The following is a 23,646-nucleotide window of genomic DNA, read 5'->3' as shown; positions in this document are numbered from 1 at the left end:
AAAATTCTAGACTCAATTTTAAAATTCAAATTCAGTTAGAAAAGTACAGTTGGCCAACCTGTGAAAATTGTAACCATGAGAAGGGTAAGACCACAAGGTTGTCCTAGTCGTAGTCGGCCAGTAAAATAAAATGCGGTGACCACAGTGAAAATGTGATTATTAGAAGGAAAAATATAAGAAAACAGCCGAAAAATAAGAATGATAATGCTTGCGCCACATCGCTTTAAGCTAACTTTAAGATGTACGAGTTTTTTTTCACCTGCAGAAATCCTAAAAAGGGTAAAAAAATATTATTCAGTTGTAACGGTTTTATGTTGTCCAAATAATAATAAATCACGAAAGCTTTCAATCTGTGAAGTTTATATAGATGTTGAAGAATAGTTCAAGGTCACCCTGCAATCAATTTTTAAATGGTTTTATCTCTAAAAAAACTTTTATTTTGTATAGAGTGTATGTTTGACAGTGCCTTGTCTCAAGGCAGCTCGCAGCAAGCCCAATCTGTCAAGCGAGGCTGTACCAGCGATATGCAGTCCGACGAGTTTTGTTTCCTCTCCAAAAATGGAAACGGTCAATGCTTCTGTGACCTCGTTGCCACAGCAGTATTTGATGCTGTCGAAGATACGACTGACTTGTGAGTTAATATCCAAGATGGTATCGACCAGGGTTGATTTACTGTCATTTCAGCTTTGGTCATCATGACTAGCATGGGTGGTTATGCGATGGCACCAGGGGTGTTTGACCCATTGACCATTGTCGTATGCTCTTTTGGGACCGGGCTGCTCTCCTGTGCAGCCAATGCTTTAAATCAGTTTCATGAAGTGCCCTTTGATGCGCAGATGGCACGCACGAGAAATCGCCTCTTAGTCAAAGGTGTCATAACGTAAGTAAATTATTTATTAATATGTTGAAGTAGTGAGGAGCGGTCAGAAATGAAGTATTTTAGAAACCTTTTTATTTTTTACAATGTTTTGATCTTTATTTGAGACATTTCAGGGCATGAAGTGTGATATTGTTGTGGTGTTATGTTTGTTTTGAGTGAAATAGTGTTTTTTAATATGCTAAAAGAAATTTAAAAATAAATTATTTTTAGACCTTTACATGCTGCTGTTTTTGCATCTGTTTGTACCACAACTGGGGGTCTTCTTTTATATTTTGGTGCCAGCCCTCTAACAGCTGCCTTAGGATTTGCTAATGTTGTTCTATACTCAGGTATATACACACCACTCAAGAGGGTGAGCATTTTGAACACATGGGTCGGCTCAGTTGGTAATTATTTATACATATATTTTATAAATTATCTAGTTGTAAAATAAGCCTGTAGTATTTTTGATGGCAAATCCAATGAAAATGTCAGTACTTAATTTAATCAACAGTACAGTAATTTAATCAACAATATGCGAACCATTTTGTTCTAATATTTGTTGCGTTTTCCATGTAATTTTGTAAATCCATCCTCCCACACAAAATACCATATTTTTTCCTCAATTTTAAATTATCTTGAAGAATCAATGTACCTTGAACGAAACTGATTAATAAAATCACTTTAATTAATCCATTTTTAGAGTGTGTAGACTATAGTGAATATATAAAAATAGCTGGAAAGTTCAAGAGGGATATAATTTAATTATTGAAAAACATTACGGACTTATTTTGCAACCTAGTATTAATTTTGTCTTATTCTAACTTATAAATGTAGTTGGTGCGCTACCACCATTGATGGGCTGGTCGGCATGCACTGGCAGTCTGGAAGGAGGTGCTTGGATCCTTGCAGGTATCCTCTACGCCTGGCAGTTTCCCCATTTTAACGCGCTTTCATGGAATTTAAGACCAGATTACTCCAGAGCTGGGTATAGAATGATGGCCGTAACAAATCCAGGTAAAGATATGGTTTTTAAATAAGTTAGGGATAAATTGTTTTTATTTTTTTGTAACTTTTCTTTCTTTGGTACTTTTATTATAAAAATTTAAAATTGTACACATAGAAAAAATTATCGTGTCAAGATTTAATATTATATTATATCAAAATAAATTTAAAAAGATAATTTTTGAGGCATGTAGGGCATCGGTGATCACAACAGTCATAGAGTTCAGGATTCAAACCTCCTGAATTTGAACCATCCGTTTTCCAGGGTAATGATGAGGAGGGGGTTTTACTCCAAAAATACCAGTTCCTTGGGATTGATATAACCTCTACTGTTGTGAACCCCGTTGCAAATAAAAAAAATTAACTTTGCTGGGTTTACACTTCCTTTGCAATTTCCCAATTTAAAACAAAGATTTTATTTATTCATAATTATTTCTTTAATATTTCAATTAATTAATTTGATCAGGTCTATGCCGGAGGACAACTCTGCGGTACACAGGTGTGATTTTAGGACTGTCATGCCTCGCTCCATCAGTCGGCTTGACAAATGACTGGTTTGTCCTCGAGTCATTGCCTCTCAACTCATACTTCTTATATCTAGGTGATTTTATCAAAGAAAAGAAAATCTTGCTAGTTTTCCCTCCCCAAACTTGAAATAAATAATTTTTTAGCTTGGAAGTTCTACAAAGAGTCGGACAGTTCCAATTCTCGCAAATTGTTCAGGTTTTCCCTTATCCACCTGCCAGCATTGATGCTTCTAATGCTTATAAATAAAAAGTCGACTAACAGGTAAAATTCAAATTTAAATTAAAAGAAAATCCTGTTGAGTTTTTTAATCTTTTCTTATTTATTTCAGGAAGACTGAGGATCCACCTGGCATAGAAAACCCTCCCAGTTTATGATCCTTTTAAATTTAATTGTATGATAGTTGAAAAATAGGAAAAAGCAGGATTTGTGTGGCTTTACTGCTCTGTACTTATTTGTCTAGTCAATTTAAAAAAAATATATATATATATAAATATAGCAGACAGTCACACATTTGGCCAAACAGAATATTAAAAAGATGCATTAGCTCGAAATTATGTATATAATAAAACTTAATCATACTGTACATAAACGGATTGTAAATATGTAAAAATGAGAGAAAACTAGCTGTGATGCTTAATTTCCTTTTGGATGATTTTCCTTGGGCATGAAAAATAAACTAACTGGTTTTAATTTATGTTAATTTTAATTGTATTTTCTTGAAGGCAGTTGGGCAGGCTTATTTTAACCACTGATTTGTTCAAACTGTAAAATCGTTGTTACAATTGACACACTGTTGTAAATTAATTGTTAAAAGAAAAAGCAAAAAATGTTATCTATGATTTCTGCCTTGTTTGAAAGGCATTGGTAGTTCTAAATAAATTATTTAGAGTATGTTTATTTTTATTTATAATAATCCTTTTGTTGAGAATATTCTCTATTTATAATTTTCAATTAATTAAGGTTTTTAGTTGATATAAAAAAGTCAGTGTCACGAGCGGGATTCGAACCCACAATCTTCGGCTAGATACGCCGCTGCTCTACCACTTGAGCTATCGTAACCTCGATCCACTCAGACTCTAACTTCCCATCTCAACCCCACCTTTTGAATTTTCCCTCCTTCTTTTTTCCATTTATAATTTACATTGGCTGGACTACAGTGGCTGAATGGTTTGGGCATTCGACTCGTATTTGCCACACTTGCAATTCTGGGTTCGAATTCCCCAGGCATATCCATGAAATCTTAATTGGTAATACATAATTATAAAAAAACGTATTGTCAAGTGGTATGACCACTTGTTTTCAACACCCAATAGGAAATCTGAAGTCAGGCCCTCCCATATGACAGGATTTATTTTACTTTGTATTTCTGTTGTAATATTAACAAAAGTTTAAAACAAATATTTTTAAAAAATCTTTTTTCTCTTCCTAAAAAGAGTTTTTTAAAATTAGGAGTATTTCAGGAGACACTCGCATTGTGTTTTTTCCATGTAAATAAGCTTCTTTAAAAAAAAAGAAGAAAAAAAACGCAATGAGATAGTAGGGGAGGGGAGATTGACAGGTAATTATCATTGATGTTTTAGTCATAAAATAACAGATAAAAATGGAAACTATATATTAATTCATATTTGCTTAGTATCCATGATTGACCATATTAAATAGAGTAACCTGTATAAACGATATTATTTTACTTTCTTAATGATGGGCGTAAAAGAAGAAAAAAAAATTGCCAGAAGTGTAAAGGAAAAAAGAAAATGTGAAATAAACTAAGCTTTTGTGTATACGCGTCTTTTGGAATACTCCTCATTTAAAAAACTCTTTTTTGGAAGAGAAAAACGGTAATAAAAAAAATGTATATATATAATAAAATAAAATTGAAACAAAAACAGTACGAAAATTATGCTCCCTCATCAAAATCGAGCTTCTGCTGACGTTTTTTCTTGAAATTTCCTCAACAACTTGAACATTGTTTAACAATCTGTCGATTTCTACTAGGTCTAGAAAAATGCACAATGCTCTAAATAACAAAAGAAATTAAAAAACTTAGAAAAACCTGAAAAATATAAATAAATTTTTACATTTACCATTATTTGTCGTAATAATAATCTAATACATTTAATAAATATAATTACTCATAAATTAAATAAAGAGAATACCAAATTGATCAACTTTCGGAGTTTTTTTCTCTACAAAACCCTTAAAAACACAAAATATTTTAGCATTTAATAGTCAGTCTATACATCAATTCAGTAATAATATTTAATGCTAAAATAATCAAATCTTACCTTTAAAGAGCAAAAATTTCACATCCATTTTGATCAGTGTCAATGAAGCTATACTAGAGAAAGATCACGTTTGAAACTGGGTTTACCTTTATACTGAAGATCTGATAATAAAAACCTTAATAACAGTGCTTCAAAGTGGAGAAAGATAATGATGGGGGAAAAGGAAAAATAATAGCCAATAGAAAACGGTGCGTCCGAAAAATAACTTGGGCCTCAAATGAGACTTCCTGCACGGGAAGGAAGTCGGGGTTACAGTTGATTGTTCCGAAAATTAAGACTTTTTTGGTTTTCGCCGGCAAGCATATTTTTGTCTTCAAATTTGTTGATAAGAATACACTGATGGGCAAATTTAACGCACCACTCATTTTATTTAGTTTCAAATGAAATTATTTTTGCACATTAGTTACAGGTAATAAGGAGCTATTGACGTCAAAATAAATAGGAAATAATGCTTTGTTTACTTTTGTACTGTTTAATCCTATTTATATAAAAAGTAGCATTGTGCTCTTCCATTCTGCTACGCCTACAGATCGCATTCAGTTAATCATTTTCCTTCCTTCCTTTCATTTGGTATTATTCTTATTCTTAAACCTTTTTTCAATGGCTCCAGTCAGGCATTTGAGTAAGTATGACAGTGTAAGAGTCATAACATTGTTAGAGGAAGGATACAGCCAGTGCGAAGTCGCCAGGAGGCTGAGAGTAAATCAATGTACAATAGGAAGAGTTCTTCGGCGCTTAAGAGAAACAGGGTTTCACGCTAGAAGGCCATGACAGAGTCGACCTAGATCTACGAAAGAGACTATAGATTCATCTGTCATCAGGCTCTAAGAAACCGCAGCGTACGGTTACGGGAAATGAGGTTAGAAATCTGATAAGGCAAGTCCGAAGTGTTTCGATTTTCTCCGGGACTGTAAGAAGAAGGCTCAATGAAAATAACCACGGAGCCCGGCATCCGGCTCATGGAGCTCTTTTTAACACATCTCAGAAAATTGCAAGGCACAGGAACATGTCAATTGGTTATCGGAAGATTGGGGACGAGTTCTCTTTACAGATGAGGTGAGAGTTGGCTTCAAATCTTCAGATGGTGTAATTTCATATGGAGACGTCAGGAGAAAGATACGCCTCATGCTGTATGGTTCCTCAGGTGCCATTTAATGGTAGGTCATTGATGTTCTCGGGGTGCATTAGCAGCCACACCGAATTGTTGTGCGACGAAGATTTCAACTTCACTGAGGTGCTTACAAGGCATGATCGAAGAAGACATAGTGTCATTTGCCCCCCACATCGGTGAGAGATTCTTGCTAATGCAGGATAATGCATGTATTGCGGATGACCTGAATGAGGTTGGAACTGAATGTTTGATCTGGCTAGCTCGATGTCCCGTCTTAAACCCAATCAGAGACTTTTGGTGTCCCAATTTAAGCGACTACGATGGCAAAACCCAAGTCCTAACACCAAGAAGAGTTGGAAACAGTTCTTGATGAATTGGAAAGAATTCCTCAGGATTTTACTCGGTATTGGAGGGGACAAAAAGTTTTTTTTACATATTTATTTATTTTTGAATATTATATTTTTTGTTCTTAACTTAATAATTGTTTTTTAATAATTAGATAATAAAAATTTTCTTTTTAAATATTTTATTTTTACAACGAAACCTATTTTTGGTTTGGAAAATATGAGTAAACCTAAATGCATTAAAATGTAAGGGTGGTGCATTAATTTTGTCCATCAGTATACATGTATGCATTAAAATCTCTATTTTTTCAAAACTTTTATGTAATATTTTATTTTGGATTTGTGCTTTTTGGAACCCCACAGCCCTTTTTGCATTCTTTATTTCACTATTTGGTGTGGAAGGCAATAAAAATTTGGCAATTTGGAAGCAATAAAAAAAATCCTTTCTCGATTTCGTTTGACAACCCTGCAACTTGGTAAGTCTAAGGAGTAGTTTAGTAGTAATCAACTGCAGAACTGAAAACTTACCTCTTGCGTTTTACAAAGGGTAAAACAACAGTTGGAAAGGGCTCAGAACGAATCGCGACCTCGGCCAGAGGAGATAAACCGATAGATTGCAAAGCCTTGTAATAGGGGCATTACGAATCGTCGCATTAGCTTTTGGCGTTCGTGACCGGTCGGTTTCGATTTATGAGGAACGCCAAACACTCCGACATTGACATTGTTATGTGACGCACAATCGACAATGGCCATTATGTACACCTTCTGTTTCTGCCTTTCGGTACGGCTCGGATCGCTCATCGTCGGGCTTTTTTCAATGGTCAGTTTTCCGTAAAATTATTTGATGTGTGCTTACAATGATGTTTTACAGTTCAAATACATCGTTTTTGTCATTCTGGCCGTAATTTGGGCCAACATGCCTATCCAAGAGACGAGGAAGTTTCTTAAACCTTACATGGAAGATCAAAACCTGCTTTTCATATCGGACCAAGCAAAATTACTAAATGAAGGTAGTAAAAATAACGGTTTTATTTCTTTTCTTATTGCACCTCTAAATTCTTTTTGTAAGTTTTGAGTTGGATGGAAGTCAGTCAGCCAGGCCCTTTTTGGGTAGGTTAAACAGTGGAATAAACTAAGCCATTTCAACAAAATAGTTTGTGATTTTCATTAGCCACTGCACAATTTAAAGTTAGTGTAGAATTTTGAAATATATTAAAATTTGATTTTTTTGGTTAGCTTTGTAGTCACAATCAGGTTTTTTTTGTTAAGATAATCACAAGCTATCGTCAGAACGAGTGCTATTCATTGCCGTCATACACCATTTGTTAATTTGATCAAAATATGGAAAAAAGATTTGTATTTGGAGCTAACTATATTCACGAACCTGGGCTCTGGTTTAACTTAGCTGGTTAACTTATTAGTTAACTCTTAATTTCGAGCTTTGTGGGTTTCAAAAAAGTTAATAATAATAGATAGAAGGTTGTTTGTTCCCTTAACATTGTTATGTAATTGAAAGACACTCCATCAAAGAATGAAATAGACACCTTTTCTGACCATAAATTGGACAGCATATACATGTTCCATTGAGGAGCAGAACATTTGTCACAAGTACTTAAATCAACATTGTTAATGTTCAAGTATTCATTATATATTGCATGGTTGGATCTTAGACTACAGATCGTTTTTCCCAATTTTTTTTAGTTTTAGGGCCGGCAAATTACATCGATCATTTCCAGCCATCACTTTCTTTGCTTTTTTCCTGTCTTTCTCTTTTTAATCCTACTTGTTTTTGTTTGTTTGTCCAGCCAGTTAATTAATGATCAGCCTAATTAGGACAGTAACCGCACGTGTGGATGAAATAACAAACATAAATTCACGTAAAAACAGAAATGAGATAAAACGCAATTGTCTCCATATTCCCGGTGGGGGTGAACCTTTCTATTCACGCAAATAAATTACATTCACACACCATAATTCATTCAAACCATAGAGTACTCGATATTTTTACGAGTTTTAATTGGAGATGTTACCACATTCACGCTAATAAATACATTCGTTCCAACAAATGGCATGTATCACGTACGTAAAGGTATAAAGGTGTATAATATACAGTTAAAAATATTTGTGTCCATGAGATATTAGCTCAACGATCTGTGCCTGCTGCCGAGCCCCAATCAATCAATTTTGAATAATTTAGAGTATTTTTTTGGTTTAGAGGATTTTTCATTAATTTTTCATTACATTGGCAATCGTTCTTTTAAATTACAAGTAGTACAAGAAGTACAGTTATTTTGGAGATAATTAGTTTTCAGTTGTTTGTAAAATTGTTCTTTCTTTGATTCTTGATATCTCTTTTGCCACTCGTTTACATGCTTATTCTTATGTATTTTGAATATTTTTCTATAACGTAACATAAATATCAACAAATTTTCCCCCTAGAAACAGGACTGTTTTACCAATTTATCCAGCAATCCATTCTCTTAAGTCCTCCATGAGTCCTAGCCCTTAACCATGTTGTATCTATTTTTTTCAGTTTAAGATTTCAAATTAAGTGTGAATATCTAAAGATCGAAAGTTATGTTATTTTAATTTCTGAATTTTGGTTTTACTATGAACATCATCAAAGGTTTTATCACTGTTAAAATTGATCAAAAATGATGACTAGGAAAAACTGATAAAATATGTAAGTATAACATTAACATTGGTACATTGTTTAATTGAAAGTCAAGTCGGAAATACGTTTCTAAAATTTAGTTTAATAAAAAAATTCTCAAATATCATTGGAAAATAAATTTTTTGTTTTTATAGTGTAAAAATTAATGGTTATGGATGGCAATTAATAATACATAAAATTTTAATTAATAGGGAATAAAAGTAAAGATTTAAAAAAAAATCCTTATTTCACCTAGACCAGTGTTCGGCAAACTCGTCATCCAAAAGAGCCAAATATAATCAAAAATACAAAATTGAAGTTTATTCAAAGAGCCATTTTTGAAACTTAACCTTTGTTTTAGCAGACATTTTTATGGAAATAATTAGAATTAAAAGTACACTCTCGAGCTTGCCTTTGCAGAATATGTCTTAGTTTAACTAACGGTACATTAAATAAAACTTGGTATCATTCTTATATAAAGATAATATTTATTTAAAAATATAACAAGTTAAATAATATAAAAGGTATCCTTAAAAAAACTACAAATACTCCACTAATGTGAACAATAGCCTCCCATTTCCCTGGAAAGTAGGGGAAAGACAGGTTTGTATGTTGTTTTTAATTTTAGGCACGATTCCAAGTTCTCATCGATAAGCCGATTTCTTAATGTACTCTTGATAAAGTTCATGCTTGGAAATGATTGTTCGCATAAATATGTAAACCCAAATAAGGAAAAAAGCAAACGCTACTTGATTCAGTTGATCATCATCATCATCCAGGTGTTAAAAATCTCTCGCCAGATCTTTCAAAGCAAACCGTTTGTGCTGTAAACTTAATTCACATTTATTTTTCTCCAATAGCTGTAAATCGGTTTAAAGACGCTCGAATTTTGAGCTCCAAAATTTTTTATTTTTAAAATTCAGCAACTGCATTTCAAAGCTGCGAATATCAATTTTAAAGGGCAAAAAATTAATTTCTGTTACCGTGGCATTCAGAGGTTTTTTTTAAACAAAGGCTAGCGTCACTTTTTTGTTTCTAATGTCTTTGAACCTGCTGAGCAAATTTCTTCAGGAAATGTCTGCTCACATATTCCTGATGAATAATACAATGTTAAGTAAGTATCTCGTGATTAATTTTTTCTTTAAAAATAGCAACAATCCCATTTCTTTCACCTGTCATACTTTTCACTCCGTGTCTTCACTAAACATTTAGTGAAAGAGCCGCGGTTTCTCGACCACTGACCTAGACTGTAAGATTCACGGCGCTGAGAGTATGTAGATTTAAAACCCGCAACATGACTGGGCCTTGCAGCTATTTTGCGCCGTCTCCAAGAGACTATTGTTATTATTACTGCATGATTGTTTCTGTACAAATTGGCAGTGTGATAAAAAATATAAATGAAAATCTGACAGGAACCTGTCTGACCATGGTGATGGAGGAAGGGAGTTGTCCATTGCTGAAACTTTCATTATTTTGGATGGTTGGATTAAGGTTATGTTAGGAGGTCAAGAAGTCTTCTTAGGCGGCGTGGAAGATTTTTCGGGGAGTCTTAGAGGGTTTTGGCAAGGGAGACTTTGCATTGAAAGGATTGGATTCTTTGGATTTCGAAACTTTTGGGGTAAGACCCGACAGTTTGTTTGTTAGTGTTTTGTATATTAGTAGTTTGTTACTGCAGATTTAGGCCAAGTAGTTGTCCGTATCATCGTTACTTTCTTGTCTTTCTAGATTAGTGGTATGACTTCAAGTAAGTCTGCTGTAAGTAGATTTCGTTGGATAGGGGATGTTTATATGCACTGGGGGACAGGTTTGAGGTCTAGGTGTCCTTGGGTTGCTTAGGGATGGTTAGGGTAGGTATATGGTAGGTAGGTCCATGTAGGTATATGGAAGAACGGGGTGCCAAACTCTGTCGAATGTCTCAGTGGCAAAAAATATCCTTTGTTTCCAACAGTATTGTATCGACTACTAATAAATAGACGCAAAATATTAATTATCATTAATGTCAATCGTTTATTTCTAACAGTTGGGTTGTTCTGCCAGACGAGTTTCGGCAATTCGCCATCTTCAGAGATCTTTAGACCCAGAACTAAACGCGTTTAACATACCAACCCAGCGAGGGTAAGTAGACCAAGATGATAGGTCAAACTATAGGTATGTCACCTCGCCGACCATGGGAGGAAATCTCAAAAATTGTTTCGTAGAGAGAAAATAAAATGTAGGTTCGAACCTGAGATTGGGATGTTGAGTAATTGAAAACTATAGAATTTCTCAGAAGGAGCGATATAGGTTCAAAAATAGAAAGAGGTAAGTGTGAGGAGGCAAAGATCAATTCGCCCATTTTCGAAGGGGTTTGACTTGGTTTTTCAATAAGAAAAAATACAATAAAAAAATCAATACATCTAACAAATAAACATCAAAAAAGTACAGACAAATGTGGGATTTTGGAAGATTGATTTCATAATTGTATGTAGGTGGGTATGTTTTTTTGTCATTTGTCTTCCAATCAGAGTAAATTAAATTGTAAAACAATACCTATTTTTGTTAAAATTGTTTTTTTATGGAGACAGAATTTATTTTCCAGGAATTGAGTTGGAAAAATTCATCATATTCTGAAGTCTCTCATTATATATGTATATAAATACTGTGTTGCCAATTGTTAACATTTAACCAAAAATATATATTGTAATTTATTTATTGATTTTCAGATCCCAGGCTATACAGCTACATCACACTATTTATATTAGTTTTGCAGTTGCTCAGCACCTTCGGAGAGCTGCATGGAGCTTATTATGTAAGGATAGAATTGATAAGTTTATGTTTTTTATGTTTTAAATGAAATTTGTGTATTCAAAATAATCACTTGCTCGTCCTTATCCAGTTTCAAAGAGTATTAATATGCAATTTTCCTCAAATGGTTTATTTTTATAGGATTGTCTTGTTTATATAATTCAATTGGCTGTACTCTGCCGGCTGCACATTCCCTTGCATTATACACGTGGCCCCATTATGCCTCGATATACGTGCACTCCGCCTTTGATTAATTATTCCTAAACGGAACCCGGTTCAAAACCAATTTCCATTCATACCTGACGGTTTCACTTTCTCCGATTAATATTCAATCGGCGAGCCAGCTTTTCAACGGTGTTTAAAGCCGAACGGCATCCATTGTCAGTAAATCACGGATTTGTCATGATATGGAGCAAGGGTGATATTTTTTTGTTCTCAAAATGACAAACATTTACAATTTTCGTTTAAATGCTAATTCTAACAGGTAAAACCTTTTAATAAATACACAACGGTGTACAATTGTTCTCTACTTTAGAATAATCATAAAGTCAAGTCGTTTATCATGATAATAAAAACAGTAAATTATTATTATTATTATTTTATGTTCATGGGTCTTACACTATACAAATCACAACTGTTTTAATGCGCAAACAATATCGTCCATTCCTGACTGACATTGGAATTGATTTGTGATAGGAATCAAGATCGATCTGGCTGGCAGCACTCGAAATCCGTTCCATTTCTAAGTGTATAAATAAACAGACAAAAAATACAGGAATAAAGCAATGGACCAATAAATGTAAATATTAAAAAACAAAATAATTCACTACATTACTTTCCCCTTGTTTTTTTTAATTTATTTTTTTGGAAGTGGAAATTTTCATTTTGGAGGAAATCTTTTGACTTTCCGCATGAATACATGGCAGTAGTTTGGAAGCAAAATTTGAAGTGCCGAAGAAAAAATATACAAAACTAGGATTTTATGTATCAAATAAACCAAGTACCAATTCAATAATAATGTGGAGTCCAATTTTGTATTCTCTCACTTTTTATAGACGATATCGTTTAGAATATGAAAAATCATAAAAATGTGTGGTGATTAGTGACCGTTAATCGATATTTATTTAGAAATCGTGAGATGCGGTCGGGTTTGAAGTAGGTTTCAGAAAAATATTTTCTTTATCGTGCCAACGTTTCGATCTTTTATTGAGATCATCTTCAGGGCCAGGGATTTACAAACATTGTTTACATATAACAATTACATTTTGGATGTGGAAAAGTGAATTTATACAATGTAAAATATATTTTTTATATATTGAATGAAAGTATTTCTACTCACTAGAATGTAAGAAATACTTTGATTGAATATATAAAAAATATATTTTACATTGTATAAATTCACTTTTCCACATCCAAAATGTAATTGTTATATGTAAACAATGTTTGTAAATCCCAGGCCCTGAAGATGATCTCAATAAAGATCGAAACGTTGGCACGATAAAGAAAATGTTTTTCTGAAATCTACATCACACCAGACTGCATCTCACGATTTCTAAATAAATATCGATTAACGGTCACTAATCACCACACATTTTTAAATTTATCTTAAATTAACTTGCGTATTAGCCAGAGTAAGATTCCGTTGATTGTGTCATTATATACTGGGTGTTCGGCTACTCGTGTTACAAACTTTGCCAGTAGATTCTACATTCAAAATGGAACAAAAAAGTCCTAATTAACTATGAACCGAAACTCAACAGTTCGGAATTATTCCCCTCTTTCTTTTTTCTTTTAAGATTTCACGACCTTGCTTCAAATAAAAATGATAACTCCGTTGATGCCATTAAAAACTTTGTTAAATTTCTAGTAAGATGTCATCAATACTTAACTTGTAAACATTGGTATAATAAGCGTTTTAGTGGCCAGAACGTTGAAATAAATGTTTTTAAAGTACTTTTGCAATTCATGTCGAGAGACGTGGTTGTAAACTCCTTTAACCTGATGATGAGCTAAAAGCTCGAAATCAGGACCATTGGAAAACAACTTACTGTGAGTAATAACTGTCTTTTTAAAAGGATTGAACACCGCACTCACTCCATCATTCATCATTTCTACTCTATGGTGATTCTAAACTACTATTTCCACACCTAGAGACCAGCAAGTGTCAGAAAACGTACTCGATTTAATATCGGTTTTAGTGGTGTAATATCTTTTTTAATTACTTTTTTTCAAAGATGAAGAAATTGATGAGGTTTTAAATGAATGAACTAAAATCGTTTTGATTCTTAAAACTTTATTCCGGGGAATAATAATACAATAATCCTTTAATCAAAGTTGCAGTCATGTTGGTAAATAAGTAAACACTTGCACTATTTCGGTTTCGAACATAAATTAAAAAAGTTAATAAATTCATTTAAAATTTCCTTAATTTTTTTTAAACTTTCCACCTTATCAATCTGTCAACCACGGTTTTTTCCTTCTCTTCATCAATTTCTTCATCTTTGAAAAAAGCAATTACACCACTAAAAAGGATATTAAATGGAGTACGTTTTCTGAAATTCGCTGGTCTCTAGGTTTGGAAATTAGTTTAGAATCTTCATAGTAGGTTTTTCAACATTGGAAAAAAAAAAATTATTCTTCAAAGTTCTGGCCACTAACACGCTTATTACACCAATGTTTAAAATGTTCCATTTTGAATGAAGTATCTACTGGCAAAGTTTGTAACACGAGCCGAACACCCTGTATAGTTGAAGGAAGGGTAGCGTGAAAAAAGGGCTAGGGCGAGGATGGGAATTGAACCGACAACCGCGGGGTCTACGGGTCGGTTCCTCATTTAGTTAAATATCTCAATTATTCTATAAATGTATAGTCACTTTTGACTTTGTGTGAGTTATTGTATAACAAAAGTAAAGCAATGAACAAACAAACTGTATAAATAATTAAATATTAAATAAATCAAATGAATAGGGGTTCACTTGATATGTCAAAATAATGGTATTTTTTTAAACGGGGTTTGCCACTAGCCCTGAGTTCCGGGATTTGGAAAAATGCTAATAAAATTAAGTTCGTTTGGTCAAATTCATGGCTGCTGAGGTTTGAACTCAGGACCCTTGCTGTGATGAGATAATTCATTCTGTAATTCATTAACAAGAGGAGAATACTGGCTTGGATCATTGATTTTAACTAAAAATTTTAAAATAAAAATAAGTTGAAAAATATTGGATATGCCTGATCGTTTTCTTGCCAATGGAGCAAGGAAATATTTAAGGAATTAAAAAATATATTTTTCTAATGGATTTTTTTTTGTCTGCAAGTATTTCAAGGTTATCTATCAGTCGAATTTTTTAATCTAAGAAAACCTAATAAGACAATAATAAGCCACATTGTATTAAATGAAATAAGATATGTGAAGATTTTAAAAAACAAAAGACACTTCCAGTAAAGTAGGTTAAAAAATACTTTTTGAAAAAATCGGATTTGTTTTTGAGCATCCTTTAAAACCTTTAACTACTAATTTTCATAACAATCCAAAATTAGTCATTTTTGGCTTGGTTCGTCTGAGCTTTTCTCATTTTTCTCCGATGTGCATTTAAAAATGTAACTTCTCTGAAGTTGATCCAAATTCAACAGTATTATAACCGATAGAAAGTCGAACTTTTCTACTTTCTGTTTATATTATAAAAGTCATTATAAGTGAGAAAAATTTGAATGAGGCAACTCTTTAAAAAATTTATTTTATACCTCCAGTTCTAATTCAATTAAGGAGGCAAAATTTACGTCATTAAGTTTAAAGTGTGTAAACTAACCAAATTAAAGTTTCCTAGTAGGTCTGTAGAGTACTCGTAGAATGATTATCGTTTTTATAAGTTTTAAAAAAAATGGAGACATTTGAAAGGCGAAAAATCTGAGAAAATTTATTTTCCTAAAACATTGGATTCAGGGGTTTTGTGGATGAAAAAAACTACTATTAACTTTTTTGCTAAAAAACAAAAAAAATAACCTGCTCTGTTACGTCGCTTAGACATAAAATATTTATTTATTTTAACGCGAATTTGCCCAACCTCAGATTGATTCTTTCGTGCTTTTGCACAGTTTTATTGTTAGCAAAATTTGGGCGTTTTAAATGGTGGCTAAAATGAATCGGAATTGTTTTATTCAATAACAATTTTTTTGACTTACTATACGAAATAGTTTTTTAGTTTTTTAACATTTTATATAAATATCAATTGAATACAATCTTACATATTATTTTATTTTCTTATAATTTTTTAATATTTTTACATTAGTTTTATTTTTATACTACAAGTAAAATTATTGATATGAACAACAATACAAAAATCTGCCAATGTAAAAAAAATAAATAAAATAAACTCAATAAAAAAATATATTTTAATTTCTTAAAAATTTCCTGGTTTCATTGGCAAGAACGAACAGGCAGGTTTAATATTGTTCAACCTATTTTCATTAAAAAAAAATTAATTAAAATCAATGATCCCACATCCATAGCCTCCTTTTAAATGAAGTACAGAAAGGTTTATCTCATCACAGCAAGGGTCCTGGGTTCAAACCTCAGCAGCCATGAATTTGACTAAACGTACTTACTTTTTATCCAGGTTTTTTCCAAAACCCCGGAACTCAAGGGTTGTGGCCAACCCCGTAAAAAAGTCAGTTATTTTGTGGTATCAAGTGAACTGGCACTAGGGTGCAAAGATTCACCCGACCCAGAGTGACCCTTTCAGAAGTGACTCCACTGCCCAACAGGCCGCGAGGCCGCAGCCGCTTTAACCTCCTGGGAGGATTACTGGGGAAAAGGTTTAAGCTTAAAGCTTGGGTGTAGTAAAAGGGATTTGTGGAATTTAGTGAGTTGTGCAATTTTATACGTAGAATGTCGTACGTTATCAAACTAAATCCACTTTTATAAACCTTAAAATACATGCACAACAAAGACTGAAACCCATATTTAAAAAAAAAACTTAATTTTTCACGGATCGCAGTGAAGCAAGAACGCTTAGGACCTAGCACCAAAAAAAGTTGCATTAACATCATAGATCCCATGTCCGAAGCCTCTCCTTGTAACTTAAACGACTGATGAATACAAAAACCTTCGATCCATTAATTTTCTAAAAGGCCAAAACAAAGAAATAAATTACTGGAAAAAAACTAGCACAATTAGTTTACAAAAACCCAGAAACTACATACTTAACAAAGCTAATTTAATGAAATATGTGTAAAAACTAAATAAAATAAAATAAACAAAGAAAAATATAAATTAATTGTTTTATTACTGTTTTTTTTTTCAGTGCCATAAGTATTGGCTATTACCGTTTGTAGTCTTGGAGGCCATACACCAACTGTTTATTACTTTCCTCTTCATCACGATGATGATGCTGATTAAGGAAAATTCTCAAGACCTGGGCCTGCTGATCAGCACTACCCTGGCTGGCTCTTTTACCACTAGTATGTTAACTTAAGAAAAAAATATAATTTCTTTTCCTGATGCATGCCAGTACAGGAAAAGAAATCAAACTAATATTATTAAATATAACTATATAATTTTAATTCATTTTTTTAAATTTTCATAATCTGTAAAAATTTCAAATTTATTGTTTCTTAGATTAGAGTAGGCTGTGCTGTGCTATCTGTTGATTGGATTGGCAACTCGATTGAATTTTGTTTCGAATCGGTTTCGTGTCATTCAAGAGAAATGTAATAAAACATGTAATTTTCGACAACTTAACGACGGCTCATTGTGTAATCGAAAGCTATAAAACAGCCGTTTTACGACATGTTTATCAGGTTTACAACTAGGTAGGATTCTCTGGGGGGGGGTTATCAATTCACAGCCTAATTGAATAATAAAGCAGATCCAACTAATTGCATAATGAATGGTTCCGAAACTTGTAAAAACGACCTGGGAGTCCGTGGCTTGCAATTATGTACTATTTCACCAACGGTTCGTGACGTCTAAATACAATTGTGCCATCTAAAAATATTCTTTTTGATAATTGCTTCAATGCGAAATTATGTTTTCTTAATGCACTAACTTGCCTAGTTAGCAACACTATCTTGTAACAATCATTATTGACTTACTATAATTTTTACGCAAAAAATATAATGAGCTGTTGGACTTTTTTAAAAAATAAATTTATTTCCGCCTGTTCCCTTTATCTTTAGAATTACATAAGTTCTTAACGTAACAGAATTCAGTTTGATTGTACATGCTTCATTTTACTTATCAATATGAGTTAATAAATTAAACGAATAACACACTATTAATATTATTATTATAAGTGGAAAGTTTATGGGCCGGCCCTCTGCGTGTTTTTCATCTTTTTCGTTTCTTTCGCGCATATTTTCTTTTAAACTGCAGCCATTTGAGCGTCTCGATCTGGTTACTGACTCTCTGATTTCAGATATATACTACGTGTGTAGAGATTAGTGGTAACACGTCACGCAAGGATGGCACAATTACACAGAAGACAAACACTTTGAGCCCTGAAGATGATCTCAATAAAAGATCGAAACGTTGGCACGATAAAGAAAATGTTTTTCTGAAACCCACATCACACCCGACCGCATCTCACGATATCTGAATAACTATAGATATATACTACGTTGATATTCTAGAATGCTAGTCTCTCGTTTGTACCTCAGGTTGTCAAATACAGAATAAAAACAAAACATACAATATATATATGTATATATATATACATCACCACAAACATAGATGTCTGGTCACATTCATTTCCCCAGAGTACTCGATATTCCTCGGGGCGGGGTTAAATTACCCCTTCCTTTCATGCTAATAAATTACATTCATTCCAATAAATTAACATAAAGTCAAACACAGACACAACACAAACACATAAAACTATATACATTTAAAAATCCCTATAGCCCTGAGGTACCGGAACAGCGATATGTGCCCGCTGCCGTCCCTCAAGACTACGCACAGGTCCGATGATGTGCCAAAATATTGTCTATATACATCAAGCCTTCTGCACTTGAAGAGGTGCTCGACCGTTATTCTATCCTTACATAACGGGCACCTCCGCGGTCGCTTTCCGGCCAGAAGGTGCCCGTGCGTTATTCTCGTATGACCTATGCGTAGTCTTGTCAGTATGGCCTTTTCCCTTTTCGAACCGTTCTCCATAGACCAGGGACCGACTTCTTTCTTAACCTGCCACAGTTTGGCAGGGTTAATTCTATTTCTTCGAGCCCAGCGGGTTTCCCATTCTTTTTTTACTCAGTTTGAAATTTGTAGTTTTAAGTCCGCTGGGCGTATAGGTTGGGAAACGTCGTGTACTATTAATAATATAAACAAATAACAATTTGTGCAGATAACAATTTAGACATATATTATACAGTATATATAGATTAACTATTGCTTATCGATTTAATATAAGCAACAATAGATTTGTCCAAATATATAGAATTATTTATTTCTTTATAGTTTTTCTACATTTATTGAGTTCATAATTTCAAGAACTGCTTCTCGCATACCGAAATTAGTTTTCCTTCCTCTATCCACCTGGGCATGCTGGATTACTTATTATCATAAATCTTCCAAGATATGAACTATTTTTACCATGGTTCGTCATGGCCATTGTGGATGTGAAGGAATGCTTTATATCTAGTTGAAGGCAAAAAATTTAGTCGGAAAATAGCGTTTTGTTATTTTTGCTCCAGTGGTATTCATCCTTTTTCCCACTTTTTTTATGTTCTTCTCCTCAGTACGCTTTTTGACTTAGGTAAAGGAACTTACGCGAAACATATAGGTTTTCCTCATCCTTTGCTGCCTTTTTGCTGTGAGATGTGCCATCTCATTTCCCACTTCATCAGATGTGCCTTGACAAATTGTGGCGTACCAACGGAAATCATGTCGCAATATTTTTAGTTTTTTCCTGATTTCTTCAACTAATTCATGATGGTTGGTCCAAGCTTTTTGGACATGTCGTTTAAACTAAACTAAAATTAAACTAAAAAAAAGAAGAAATGCTATTAGATTCGCTATGTTTTTTTCTGTATGAAATAAGAATAATTTAAATAGTTGAGGGTGTTTTGTTTTACAACAATTTAGATATGACGGAAAAATGAAACCTTATTGAATTTTACATACCTGCTATTTCTTTTTGTCATAAGAAAAATTGAACAACTTGGTGGTTTTGTAATAATCATATTGTACTATAAGTTTTTCCTTGGAATGTTATAATTAAGAATTATTTTTGCCATGTTACATAACAAAAAATACGTGAATGTTGAATTTATTTACCATCTTCTACTAGGAAGGATTAACCGATTTTTGCATTGCTATGATTTATACTCTCTTCTCTGATAAAACCTGGGAACTTGAATTTTCCAAATGTGTTATTTCATTTCACGCAAAATTGAAATAACTGAGAAGAGGAGGTTATGGACGTCGGATCACCGGTTTTAATGAAACTTTTTTTTTGGTGATACCATGTCGAAAAATATTAAAACGCATATCGGAGCATTCTTGCCAATTGTCTGGAAGCCAAGAACTGGAAAAATATAATTTTTTCAAATGTAGTTTTCTGCCTTTGTAATGCTTGAATTTCGTCGTTATTATATATCAGTCGCTTTCACGTAGGATATGCAAATAATGTGCAAGATTGTATTAAATGAGATTAGATATATAAACGAATTAAATACGAAAAGATGCTTTTAGCAAAGTATGTCACTTTTTCGCATTACGGATTAATTTTAATCACCCTTTAACGTATTTAAAAACGAATTTTTATTACACTAAAACATTTTTGGTCTGGATCAGCCCAGGGCACTTTTTGTTCTTCAATGCCCGGTTTTCCCTTTAAAAACTCAACTCCTCTGAATTTGATCTAAATCCAGCATTTTTCAACCATTAAAAAGTGTAATTTCTCGTCTTTTAGCATAATTGAACTATGCTTATCTTTTATGAACATTACAGTTAGAACATAATATGCAGGATTGTATTAAATGAGATTAGATATATAAAAAGTTGCAAAAACCCAAAGACACTTTTAGTAAAGTTGGCTCAAATATTTGTTTCAATATAACTCAAATTCGTTCTACACTACCTAATACAAAATTTACAGATACAAAAAATAGTCATTTGTGTATTGAATTAGTTGGGGGCAAGTTTTTCTCCGATGTCCGATGTTTCACTTAAAAATTCATAACTCCTCTGGATTTTATTCAATGCCCACGGCATTTCAACCGTTGAAAAGTTTCAGCTTATCTTTCAACTCGGCTAGATACTCTACCACTTGAGCTATCGTGACCTCGATCCACTAGGACACTAACTTCCCATTTCAATCGCACCTTTTGAATTTTCCTTCCTTTTTGCCATTTTTCAACTTTTTATCTCAACTAAAAACTTTAATTAATTGAAAGATATTAATTGGTCAAGCGGACCACGAAAACTAGTGAGTTTCAGCTTATGTCAACAAACTTTCTACACGGTCCTACTCGGTCAGTTCCTCACTGAAGATGGCGTAATGTCAAAACGCATTTGAGTAATCCAGCCAATCTGTGAGAGATAATGGAGACAAAAAGTGACTAGATGCCGTCTCAACAAATAATGTCAGTTGAGTTATGCAATTTTGAATTGAACACCAGACACACCCAAGAAAAATATTGAACGCGAATCCAGTTAAATTATTTTTGCTTTTTACAAAAATTCGTATCTAAGGGTTTTAAAATTTTAGCCTAAAACTTATCCAAATTATTTTGTTGAAAAACAATTTTGATCTAGTATCACCAAAATTTTTTAAATTTTTTTTTTTTTTTTTTTTTTTTTTTTTTTTTTTTTTTTTTTTTTTTTTTTTTTNTTTTTTTTTTTTTTTGGCGTTATGAACTATGCATATTAGCCATGTGACAATTTCGTATATGTGTGTTCAAATTCGGGGGGTTATTGGGAAAAAAGGGCCAGGGGCAACGGTGGGAATCGAACCCACGACCGCGGCGTGAGAGTAATTTTTTAAATTAAAACCGGTGTGAACTGAACTGTAGGTTTTTCACAAAAATATCCAATTAAGTAGAAATTCTGTTTTTCGTAATTTTTATTTTTCTCCCTTACAAAAGCAAATGATTGGGAAGCTTTTGATTCATCATGGTTTTTATTTTTTTGTCGAAGAAAATATTGAATTGTTGGAATTGCAGTGAGTTTCTCTTTTCTCTTTCACAGACAAGAATTGAAAAGTTATTGAATTTGAAATGTCTATTTTTAGTCGCAGTAAAATAAATGATAATGTTCTGTAATTGTCGTGTCGAACTTTATTTTTCTCAGAAATGTTCCTAATTTTATTATTTTTTCTTTCAACTAGAAGAACGGTTAAAAAGTTTTGGGATTTAGGAAGTCTTTTATTTCTTTTTATAACAGTCCGTACGCAGAAAAATATACAAATAATATAAAATGGTTTTCGATTTACCATGTTAAATTATAATTTTGTTTTCTCTGAAACAATATGATGAAAAGTATTTGTTTTTGTCTTTCATAAAAAAAATATAGGTTGGATGAGTTTTCAGATTCAATGAGTATTTTGTTTTCGTTAAAGTAATATGTTTAAATAATTGTAAGGTTTTTGTTTGCCGTAATAAACTATTGATCTCTTTGAAAGGAGAAAAAGTAAATCAAGGGGTTGGAAGTGTTAAACAATATGCATTTTTCACAGATATAACGCAGTTAAGAATCTTTTAGATTGGCCATGTTTAACTAGACACTTTTTCGCCGGAAAAAAATCATCAGAAACATCCTTAGTCTTGCCACATTTTCTATTTTTTCTTTCATAGCAAAATCTGCAATTTGAGAGATTACTCTGTTTATTATATCCTACCACCAAAAGAAACGGAAGGGTTTGTAATTCACTTTTTTTTACTATTTTTATTTTCTACAGTGGGAGGTCAAATTGGGAGGGTTTCCACGAAAGGCTCTCCTTTTCCATTTAAGATCCAGCTGTTGTTTCAGTATTGCGGTCGAGTTGTTAGTTTAACGTGCGGAAAACGGAAAAAATCGATTAACGCCCTTTTGGCAGAGCTTTATCAACGGACGTGTTAAGCGAAAATAACCCCACGTGAAAATATTTATACAGGGCATTGTCTTATTTTATTTATTGATTTGAAAAAATAAAAGTCTGTAGATTGATGGTCTCCAGGTATTTAAGGAAAAGATTCAAAATATTGAAATTCAACAAGCATTCTAACAATTTAACAAAAAAAGTCTAGATGAAAAAATACTATTGTAAATTTAAACGTAATATAAACAATTATTGTATTGATTTATATAAAAAATTGTTATTTTCAGTTTTCCTCTTTTACTGTTTGGCCTGCGTGATTGCTCTTTTCCAGAGCCTAAAAGAGCTCGGGTTGGACGGGCTTCCCGGAAAGAAGAAACCTGTTATTCAAGGGCAGGAAAAGAAGCCTAACGAGAACAGCGGAATTAGTAGAGACCTGGTACCGTACCTCAACGAGTTTCGAAGGTACACGAGGTACCCTGGTTACAGAGCGCCTAGTTACCCTCAGCCGGCCGGTTACGGTCAGCTAATCGCACCGATTTACTGAATTTCCAATTAAAATCCAAAAATAAAATAAAATTATTGTTTATGTTGTAATGTTTGCGCCATTTTCCTTTGATATATTGTATACATTTTATTTGCATTTTTATTTATTTATATACTTTGAAAATCATTTGATAATTTTATTATTTTTCTTCTTTTTACTGATTTTCTTTTACAAATGACAAGCTATGAAATGTATGTTAAAGATATAACATAATTGAAAATGTATATATATCGTCCATAGGGCATTTATTGAATTGTACCTGAAATCATGTTTTATGTTAATTATTTTATGTTAGATTACTTTCATTCGTTATTCATCTTAATTCCATTCTTTTCTATAATAATAAAGTTTGAAAAGTGAGAAAAGTTATTACAGTAATATTTGCTTAATCATGTTAACTTTTAAAGTTTTCTAAGACCATGATGACTTAAAACAGACATATTAACAAACAGGTTGAAAATTAAAGCTTAACTAGCTAGTTCGAAACTATTGAAGAATAAATGAAAAATAAATGGTCTAAA

The 23,646-nt window shown here is 32.8% G+C and overlaps 2 protein-coding genes across 4 annotated transcripts; both read left to right on the top strand.

Moving 5' to 3' along the window:
• Positions 1-78: 78 nt before the first annotated feature.
• LOC106664947 (protoheme IX farnesyltransferase, mitochondrial) lies at positions 79-2,869 on the top strand. 2 transcript variants are annotated; one of them, XM_014391054.2, is made up of 8 exons: positions 79-279; positions 448-631; positions 685-880; positions 1,091-1,266; positions 1,697-1,876; positions 2,331-2,465; positions 2,536-2,653; positions 2,721-2,869. In XM_014391054.2, exons 1-8 carry the CDS (start codon positions 199-201, stop codon positions 2,764-2,766), a joined length of 1,116 nt encoding a protein of 371 aa, XP_014246540.1. In that variant the 5' UTR covers positions 79-198; the 3' UTR covers positions 2,767-2,869. The 2 variants fall into 2 exon arrangements, with proteins under 2 accessions (XP_014246540.1, XP_014246541.1); XM_014391055.2 differs by lacking the exon at positions 79-279 and adding an exon at positions 298-387.
• Positions 2,870-6,800: 3,931 nt separating this feature from the next.
• Positions 6,801-23,195, top strand: LOC106664810. 2 transcript variants are annotated; one of them, XM_014390825.2, is made up of 5 exons: positions 6,801-6,910; positions 7,001-7,139; positions 11,485-11,570; positions 16,867-17,023; positions 22,869-23,195. In XM_014390825.2, exons 1-5 carry the CDS (start codon positions 6,875-6,877, stop codon positions 23,123-23,125), a joined length of 675 nt encoding a protein of 224 aa, XP_014246311.1. In that variant the 5' UTR covers positions 6,801-6,874; the 3' UTR covers positions 23,126-23,195. The 2 variants fall into 2 exon arrangements, with proteins under 2 accessions (XP_014246311.1, XP_014246310.1); XM_014390824.2 differs by having other exon boundaries at positions 6,801-6,949.
• The last annotated feature ends 451 nt before the right edge of the window (positions 23,196-23,646 follow it).

Source organism: Cimex lectularius, unplaced genomic scaffold, assembly GCF_000648675.2.
Source record: "Cimex lectularius strain Harlan isolate CLEC.00 unplaced genomic scaffold, Clec_2.1 scaffold191, whole genome shotgun sequence".
Lineage (NCBI taxonomy): Eukaryota > Metazoa > Arthropoda > Insecta > Hemiptera > Cimicidae > Cimex > Cimex lectularius.
Note: the sequence above shows the minus strand (reverse complement) of the source record. Positions and strands in the feature narration are given on the sequence as shown.